The sequence below is a fragment of the Staurois parvus genome, unplaced genomic scaffold (genome assembly GCF_062004578.1).
Source record: "Staurois parvus isolate SC_StPar_1 unplaced genomic scaffold, SC_StPar_1.0 ptg000604l, whole genome shotgun sequence".
Taxonomy (NCBI): domain Eukaryota; kingdom Metazoa; phylum Chordata; class Amphibia; order Anura; family Ranidae; genus Staurois; species Staurois parvus.
Genome location: NW_028318400.1, coordinates 3,235,329 through 3,245,711, shown reverse-complemented (window position 1 = coordinate 3,245,711; position 10,383 = coordinate 3,235,329). Strand labels below are relative to the sequence as shown.

The window sequence follows — 10,383 nt, the reverse complement described above, 5'->3', positions numbered from 1 at the left end:
CTGTTCCTCCTGTCATGCCAATGATGGGGCACTGTTCCTCCTGTCATGCCAATGATGGGTCAGGGTTTACTCCCACCTATGCAGAGACATTTTCTACTCACACAAGCCACAGTCCGGCCTCCCCTTAAAGCCCGAAGGACAGTAAACTGGCCCTTTATTTAAAAAGTTTGGAGACCCCTGTACTAGAGCTTATTAGATGAGCAGAAACTCTCCTGACTTCCATTTTCCAATTGTGTAAGTAAAAATGCAGTTTTGTTTTTTTTTAATTCCTTCCATGTGATTGGGTATTCTTCGCAAAATGAAGACTTACTTCATTTGCTAAGCTCTGGAGCAACTGCATTTTGCAAAATTCACACTCTATTAGTCTTTAGTAAATCAACATTTCAGTGTCATCCATAAAATAAATCTTTATTAGTAGCATGGTGAAATCTGGGCATAAATACAGCCTTACTCATAGCACATTAAGTCTGTATACTCAAAATGAGTAAACCTGTTTAACTGAATTTCACCACGTAGTTAGTAATGATTTACATCTATTGATGACACCGAGTGTCAGTCCTATCTTGTTGATTGGATTATTTGCCAATCTACCCTTACCCCAGATGCAGGTCTGACAGGCCAAACTCAACGTAAATATCAAATATCCCCTAGTGCATTGGGGTGCAAAAAGCTGGTATAGAAAACTCCAGGTGACATTTCTTTACCTAAAACCCAAGTTTGTCCCAGCCATGTCTGGGTAAAAGAAGCCAGGGTCCAACAGCAGAACACACCTTGCTCCATGTAATTTGACACAGAGAAATCTGTTTTGGGTCAAGCTGGCTTTTAGAACAGATTTTTCACTCCTGACATTTTCAGGTTACATAAACTACATATGTGATTATACATTTTACTTTAGTGCTGATTATACAAAAATATACACAGCATATCAACAGGAGCATATAATGTCTTAGTGTTCAATCACTGTTTTATTTTGCATTAAAAAATAAACATAATATTAACTGGCTGTGGTAAACAGCCTTTGAATATCCTTTTTAAACAGCATAAATTAAGTGCAGTGAATTTTGAGCTTCAGCATATGAAAACGTAAAAAAAAAAAAAAAGTTATTTACTAAAACAAGGTCACAGTCATTAAATATCAATTCAAGTGTTCTCACATGAAAGGGCATTATTATTATTATTAGCGATTAATATCAATACAATCGTACAGAGGATTCAGTTTTTACTTTTCTACATAGATTTTTTTCCATTCCTGTATCCCTGCAAAATATATTTAAAAAGATAACTCAAGCTGACCTGGTCTAAGTCTAATGTTATAGAGCTGAAGTGCATGGACTGTCGATGTTTGTGTCCATGTGTCATTCCCATGAATTCCCAACTTGGGATGTACATGCGGCCTCGACATCTGTCCGCTAATAAAGCCCTCCACCCTTGGCAATAAATCTCACTTCTGTTCTTCAGCTGCCAAATGCCTGAGCTTTAGCGGCAGCAGAGCATCCGACAGTTAAATGATAGGAGCAGCAATTGGTATTGTGATGGGGCAGGAAATCAAGGTTCCATGTACAGTCTAGTGCTAGGAACCAAGGGGCTCAGATGAGGTATAGGGATTGAACTGAAACTATTATAGATAATTCAGTTATCACAAGGTCCCCGTGCTTTAGCACAGTTGTTACTATAGAACGTATTAAGCCAGGTCAGCTTCATTTTAAAAATACTTTGTCACTTCATTAAAAAAAAAAAAAAAAAAATTTAAATAAAAATGCTGCAAGTATAAGCCCTGGTCCACATATATGCAAATTCAGATGTGTTTTGAACTGCAACGAGTCGCATGATATGTGAACCAAACAGATTTTCCGTGAAGTCCATGCACATATGTGTGGGCCGGCCGCAGTGTGATTTTCAGTCTGGTTCAGGTGCAACTTCCAATCTCCTACACTTTAACAAATTGCTTAGGAATGGCACCTGAACCGCTGAAAGAAATTACACCGCATGGGGCTAAAATTTGCACTATAAACCGGCTCTGCACATATGTGAATCCAGGCTAAGTAGAGGCACTTTGAGATGCACATACCTGAAGGAGACTCTCAAACCCTCCTGACATGGCTGAATCCTTGGCTATTCTAACAGGTCACTAGAGATACTGTCAATTTGCTGCTAAATCCTCAATATGAGCTGGGCAGCCACTCTGGCCAATATCCAGGAGGTAGAAAGACAAGAAAGCTCCAGAAAGAACTGAAGCTTTGCCATATAGAATGGTCCAGCGCGTTGCCATGATTGGAGGGTTTGCGAGGCTGCCGCATGCGTATGCAGCAACCTTCAGGTGCCTTCTCCATACAACAGTGAGGCTGCATGACAAGTAAAGAATATTTTGTTTTTATCATATGCTTTAAACTGTAAGAAGCTGCCTTGTGCCAGCAGTACAGTGAAGAGCCAGACCGCTGCTCACGAAGAGTTAATCTGTCCAGATCTCCAGCAGCCCAACACAGCGCTCCAACCAACAATGCTGCTCAGGGAGCATGAGCATCATTGATTCAAGTACTGTGCAAGAGGAGTGTTGGTCTGCTGGAGACTCAGACCGCTACACTCAGCAGTATTCATTTAAAAAAATGCCTTTTTATTTGTTAGGCAGCCTGATCATATATCAGTAATAAAAAGCAGGATTTTTGTTGGAAAAAAAAAAAATCATCTCACATTTGTCTTAATATAAATAAAAATGAAGTTTTCTAGCTTTCCTTTCTCTGACTGGCATCCATTGAAAAAAAGCTTAAAAGGATATGTTCACCTTTTGGGAAATAAATAGATAATGCACTTTTTCTTTTTTTTAATTGCAAAATTAAGTGCATTTATTATTTTTTCCTGCAGGTCAGTTGATCACAGGTGTAATGTAATGTCAGGCTCCTGCAGACAAGACCTACAGCTTTTAGCCCATGCTTCTTTATGGGTTGTCTGTTTGAAAGCCACAGGTCTTGTGAATGAACAAGGAGCGTGCTCATCAGCGTTCTTGCAGTTCACTGAGAACTACAAGCTGTCTGCTGCAGTGGCGGACGGGACATGTATTTGTTTCATTCACAGATTCCTGTGAATGAATAATACATCTGTGCGACCACGGTGCTTTTTTAAAAAGGTGACGAGTGGGGGTGCAAGGTGGACTGCTAAAGCATGTTACGTATTACACTTTAACTATGGGTGTAACGTGTAATATCCTACAAAAGGATAAAAAGTCCTAGCGCTCAGCCACAGATGATGTGATTTTCTTACCTGCAATCATGAGTTGCAGAAAAAAGAAAAAAAAAATCTCGATTCCCCCATCAACACAGTGTTGACTGGGGAATCATGCCCACTGAGCTATTGTGTTCCCCTGGGTGAGGGGGAGCCGCTGGTAATTATTGCATGACAAAACTGACATGCTGATTGCACCCAAGTAGTACAACAATTGATACGGGTACAATCAGCCTGTCCAAAGATGGTTTGAATCTCAACTGGTCCCTGCTGAACCTGCCAAGATTTTAACCATTTATGGCTGGCCTAAAACTAAAAAGACTGCAGAGCTTTAAAACGAATGGCAGCAGTGCCTTTAATGGATTAAGGGAATGTAAAGTGTTTTCTGTACATTTTTCTGTTTTTATTATGCAGAATTACATATATAAAAAGCTTTCTTTTTTTTTGTCAGATAAAGAAATATTGTCTATAAATATATCCCATTTACCTATTGCAGCAGGTGGCATGTTAGAGGGAGAAAAGTAGGTTAGCTGCACTGACATTTACTTTTATGCTGTGAATAGCCTGGGTATTTTGATCTGCTATTCAGGTCTATTCACAACTCACAAAATCAGAGGAGGAATACACCCCCTTCCAAGTCAGCTTGCTCGTACACACACGTGATTTTTAGTGTTTTCAGCAAACAAGGGCAACCTAAACTGTCTTGGAAGCACCTTGTATCACAAGTTTATTTGAAAAATAAAATTGTTATACAAGTAATGATAGAAATTATATTAAAAGATACCCAATAAACATGGAAGCATTTCTTAAAAATGAAATAAAATAATTTGTCTTTCAATAGAGATAGGAAAGGAAAGCTAGACCTTTTTCAGTATTCAGGAGGTGTATCGTTTCTTCAGATATTATACCACACTAAATCTAGTCCAAATGTGGATGATATGTCTTTTCATCAACTGACTCTCATTAGAAGGGTGTGTGTGACCCAACAAGTAATTACAGGATTTCATAGGTCCAATCTCCACAAAATTTGCAAAGCCACCCTCCGAGTCCCAAACAGAGTATTACTGAGGTTTAGCATTAGAGTTCAACTAACAGAGATATTATGACAAAAAACATAAAACTGAGATCTCTATTTTAAAACAGCAGCAGCCCTGCACAACCAGCAGGGTAAAAGACTATTTACATAAAAAAAGAAAAGAAAAGAAATATAAATATGAATTACTGCATAAAAATTAGTTCTAAAATCACTACAGTACATTTGGCCATGTTGCAAAGTTGGTTTATACAATAAAATATACAAATATGTACAGGATTTCAGTGTCTGTGGAAAGGAATCTGCTCTATGTACAAGACACGACATACAGGTGGGAAATGGCTTTGTATGCATCTCTTGGAAGCTTAGGAAGGAGGAAGCCTCTCAGACAGCAGCCTTGAGGTGTGCAATTCATGCACCAACAATCTTCTTAGTGATCGTCATTCATCTTCAGTAGCTCCAGAAGGGCCCCGACAGCTCCAAAATAACCCTAAAAACACATTTTGTTATTCAGAAAGGCCATGGAAATTATTTGTGTGATCAAACATGCATGTTAGCTTTAAAACTGAACTCCAGGAATTTAGATAATTTGAGAAATGTGCAAGCATACTAAGAGTTAAAGTGATATTAAAGGCAATTAAATAAAAAATAACAAACGTTAAAGTTACTGGCTCTGTGTAATGGTTTTGCACAGAGCAGCCCTAATCCTGCTCTTGCGTCCTCCACCATAGCTCCGGGCCCCTCCTTACTGCCAAGTGCCCCCAGAGCAAGCAGCTTACTATGGGGACACCCAAGCAGGCTCGCTCCTGAGCTGCTGATTTGTGTGCCCATTTGCATACAGAGCCATGGCTCAGCCCCCCCCCTCTCCTCTTGCTGGCTGTGATTGACAGCAGTGGGAGCCCTTGTCTCAGCAAATGAGGAAGGAGCATCCCTGGAGAGACAAGGCTCTTGTGCACATCGCTGGATCACGATGGGGCTCAGGTAAGTATTTGGGGGCGGGCGCTGATGCACACAAGGTTTTTTACCTTCATGCATAGAATGTAGGAAGATACAAAACTTTAGGCCTTTACAACCACTTTATGGCCCAGGAGTTGCATGCCACCTTGTGGATTTATCGCTTTAATTTACATCTTACAGTTTTATGGAGCTCTGAGGGGTAGCTTTTGCTACATTCCTGGAGCTCCGACATAAGACCTTTTGGTCTCAGCAACTTAAGCTGCTGTGCCTGCCCCTCCCTTCCTACTGCCCAATCACAAGCCGCTTTGTATTATGTGAACGAATTCACAAAATACAAAGGCTTCTCTGAATGGGCAATGAGGGGTGCAGAACTGCTTGTGGTGTATGAGAAGACAGCATCTCTTATCTCAGAGCCCTGGAGTGTAGCCATAGCTTCATAAAACTGTCAGATGTAAAAGAGATATGCACATCGCTGGACTTGACTCAGCTTGCCAGCACTTTTTATAAAATAGCTGAATTCCTGTATTTCAGCTTTAAGAATATTTCTAGATTATGTAAGAAGCAGTGGAAAAATGCATATGGTTTGTAAGGGAACAGCTATTTGTAAGTGCCAAGAGCCTCCAATGCTTGTGGCATGTGGTGGCACTATGGTCATCCCTGCTCCACAAACAGGCTGACTTAGCAAAGCAAGTGCACATTGCCTTTACCATAGGAACACAAATTCCTGTGTACCTAAGTCCATTCACAAAAAAGTTCAATTCTAATTGGATACTAGAGATATGTGCCCCGTTGAGTCAGCCTGACCTTCAAACATGATTTGACCACCTGCCAGCAGCTCCAAAACCATACCAGCTCAACATGTTTATGCTAAGGAAAGAGAAGTGGACCTCTGGCATCAGCTTATTAAAGAAAGAATAGAGATTCTTTCCACATAACTGATCACTCTTTCACCGGACATCCAGAATAGCATATAAAACAAATTGGGGTCTGATCTGAAAAAAAAAAAAAAAAAAAAAAAAAAAAGGGTGAAGTAGACAAGGGTCATCCCATATCCACGGGTCTCCCTGTCATCGGTACACCGGTTTTCATTGGTATTTGTGGAGACTGGAGAAGCTGCCAGGTTCTGCATTGATGTTGGTCTACCACAACCGGTCTGGTGCCTGTAAAGCGCCACTAACTGGGGATCACATTCATAGAGGAATGCTGACAGAAGAATACCGCTCATATCATCCATGCTGATCTTCTATCACGTTGCCTTCTGATGCCGACCATATATTTAGTGCTACTAGTTTCAATAATGGAAGAATAACAACCATGTCACATGATACTCAAATCAAATGGCATAATGGTGCTTTGTTGAGGCATGCTTTCTTCCAATTATGTCATAAAAAAAAAATATACCATGTTTACTAGATTGTTAAAAGCTAATATTTTAGGGGACACTGTGGGGCATAGCTGATTTAGGAGATTATATTTCATTAATATACAATGAAAAGCAACACCAATAGCAGGACAGCTCACACAAACAATACAATAGGATGTACTAACAATCAATCTTATAAGCACGATACAGAAGCCAGGTCTATGTACAAATGCACAAAGTATACAAGCTTTATATATTAAATATGAACTCCGGGAAACCCACTAAATATATTAGCTGAAATACATATAAAGGAAAGTAATTTAACTGCCGAAGGATTTCTGTTTTTGTCCATCTGGTCCTATTATTTACTTGGTCCTGCTACACAGCAGAGCCAGACTAGTGACCGGATTTATCTCTGCTGCAGTTAAGAGAACACAGCATCTGTCCTCTCCCAGTCTGAGCTCTGCTGTATAGGAGATTACAAGGAGCTGACAACAAGTCAATTTCAGCTACTAAAATCAATTGTATTTCAAAATACAGGTCATACTTTATTCATCAATTGGTGCTTTTTATAGTCTGCCTGGAGCAGATAATCCTTTTGTACCATGAATACGTGTGCTGCAGATTTCATCTCATATTTAAAGTAAATCTCTTTTGGTTTCCAGTTAAACACATCAATGACAACTATATAAATCTTCTTATTTGTACTACAAAAATACGACATTTTCTGTGCCAACAGTAAAACGATTGGATATGCAGAGTCCAATTGTTGTACAATACATAGGATTCCAGCGATTAATATATAGCAACAGAAAACAGTGTGCAGCAAAACCAATTGCAGGGTATTGGTCAGCTTGTTGGACATGCACTGGATAGTGGGTGTGTATAAGGGCTTTTACATTCCTAAGGCTGGCCATACAGTAATCATTTTCTTTTTCTGTTTAACCAGCGAGTTGAAGAAAAAAAAAAAATTCTCCCTCTCCCACACACACACATATATATATATATATATATATATACACACACACATACATACAGTCAGGTCCATAAATACTGGGACATCGACACAATTCTAACATTTTTGGCTCTATACACCACCACAATGGATTTGAAATGAAACAAACAAGATTTGCTTTAACTGCAGACTGTCAGCTTTAATTTGAGGGTATTTACATCCAAATCAGGTGAACGGTGTAGGAATTACAACAGTTTGCATATGTGCCTCCCACTTGTTAAGGGACCAAACGTAATGGGACAGAATAATAATCATAAATCAAACTTTCACTTTTTAATACTTGGTTGCAAATCCTTTGCAGTCAATTACAGCCTGAAGTCTGGAATGCATAGACATCACCAGACGCTGGGTTTCATCCCTGGTGATGCTCTGCCAGGCCTCTACTGCAACTGTCTTCAGTTCCTGCTTGTTCTTGGAGCATTTTCCCTTCAGGTTTGTCTTCAGCAAGTGAAATGCATGCTCAATCGGATTCAGGTCAGGTGATTGACTTGGCCATTGCATAACATTCCACTTCTTTCCCTTAAAAAACTCTTTGGTTGCTTTTGCAGTATGCTTTGGGTCATTGTCCATTTGTACTGTGAAGAGGCGTCCAATGACTTCTGAAGCATTTGGCTGAATATGAGCAGATAATATTGCCCGAAACACTTCAGAATTCATCCTGCTGCTTTTGTCAGCAGCCACATCATCAATAAATACAAGAGAAGCAGTTCCATTGGCAGCCATACATGCCCACGCCATGACACTACCACCACCATGCTTCACTGATGAGGTGGTATGCTTAGGATCATGAGCAGTTCCTTTCCTTCTCCATACTCTTCTCATCACTCTGGTACAAGTTGATCTTGGTCTCATCTGTCCATAGGATGTTGTTCCAGAACTGTGAAGGCTTTTTTAGATGTCGTTTGGCAAACTCTAATCTGGCCTTCCTGTTTTTGAGGCTCACCAATGGTTTACATCTTGTGGTGAACCCTCTGTATTCACTCTGTGAAGTCTTCTCTTGATTGTTGACTTTGACACACATACACCTACCTCCTGGAGAGTATTCTTGATCTGGCCAACTGTTGTGAAGGATGTTTTCCTCACCAGGGAAAGAATTCTTCGGTCATCCACCACAGTTGTTTTCCGTGGTCTTCCTGGTTTTTTGGTGTTGCTGAGCTCACCGGTGCGTTCCTTCTTTTTAAGAATGTTCCAAACAGTTGTTTTGGCCACGCCTAATGTTTTTGCTATCTCTCTGATGGGTTTGTTTTGTTTTTTCAGCCTAATGATGGCTTGCTTCACTGATAGTGACAGCTCTTTGGATCTCATCTTGAGAGTTGACAGCAACAGATTCCAAATGCAAATAGCACACTTGAAATGAACTCTGGACCTTTTATCTGCTCATTGTAATTGGGATAATGAGGGAATAACACACACCTGGCCATGAAACAGCTGAGAAGCCAATTGTCCCATTACTTTTGGTCCCTTAACAAATGGGAGGCACATATGCAAACTGTTGTAATTCCTACACCGTTCACCTGATTTGGATGTAAATACCATCAAATTAAAGCTGACAGTCTGCAGTTAAAGAACATCTTGTTCATTTCATTTTCAATCCATTGTGGTCGTGTATAGAGCCAAAAATGTTAAAATTGTGTCAATGTCCCAATATTTATGGACCTGACTGTATATATCTCATTTGATGTGAATGGGGGAAGCACTGCCCTGGTGCTTTTGTGTTCTGACAATGGGGAGATTTCCCCACTGTCAGAATACAATCAGTGCTGCCAGCTATAGCTTGGGAAAAACCAGACAGGCTGGTTGTACACAAATCAATTGATGGATCAAACCAACACCCAGGCCATACATGGAAAGAAAATCAGCCACTCTCCTGAACCGGCTGAATTATCAATCCATGTATGAGCACCCTAAGTAAACATCATAACGTTTTAAAAAAGAATTCCAGGAAAAAAGGTTTCCCCATACAATGGGGCTGTGCCTAAACTGCATGGGTTAACTGCTTATTTTTGTCTAGGGGTGAGGAAGGAGATATATTTACTTAACCAGCCGATCCTCCAAGTGCAAGATTAGTCCCTACTGCTCCTGTCCCCCACACGCTAGTGGTCTTGTGCAGTGAACTGTTCCTATTATCATCACGCCCACAGACTAGCTCTGCACGTGAGGTCAGCAGGAACAGTCCACCACTGGACGTAGGGGAGTGCTCCTTTATGGAGGATCGAAGGATTGGGTAAGTATAGCCTTTCTGTATGCCCCTGGACAAAATGAGCAGTCAACCCATGCAGTGTACATTTTTTCCCAGCGTTCAGCTTTAAATTATCCATGAATTAATACACTGTTACAACGTCTCTTACCTCATGCTCCAGAAAAAGGGCTTTGAGTTGTCCTTTCGACCAGTAATCCATGGCATAAGATAGCAGCTTCATTGAAACCATGTTAATTCGTAGAAAGTTCCCCACAAATAATACTCTGTCAATGTTCTACAAGTGCAGAGCAACACAGACATGAATTACACACAACATATTCATTCCAGATAACCTTCTAGAATACTTAACAGACATGCTTGTTATGAATGACTGAAAACACTCATACTGAAAAAATATATACAGACTTTATAATGAGAAAAACACAGAACAAGGATGATCAACTGATGGATGAAAGTAATGTTCTTAAAGCTGAATTCCAGGCAGAACCGCACTGAATGGGTAAAATGCTTGCTTATGTCTAGGAGACCAGAAAAAGCACCTTTACTTATCCAATCTTCCCCTCATGCAGGATCCCTCCACACTGCTAGACCAGTTCCCG

The 10,383-nt window shown here is 40.2% G+C and overlaps 1 protein-coding gene across 2 annotated transcripts in view; it reads right to left on the bottom strand.

Annotated features, from left to right (window-relative positions):
• Nucleotides 1-939: 939 nt before the first annotated feature.
• PANK1 (pantothenate kinase 1) overlaps nt 940-10,383 on the bottom strand; it is a 75,599-nt gene continuing 66,155 nt past the window's right edge. For both annotated transcript variants that reach the window (XM_089692772.1, XM_089692773.1), the window contains exons 6-7: nt 9,933-10,058; nt 940-4,739 (exon numbers count right to left, since the gene is read on the bottom strand). In XM_089692772.1, the coding sequence (XP_089548898.1) occupies nt 4,680-4,739; nt 9,933-10,058 (186 nt within the window). In that variant the 3' untranslated portion in view covers nt 940-4,679. The remainder of the gene's footprint in view (nt 4,740-9,932; nt 10,059-10,383) is intronic.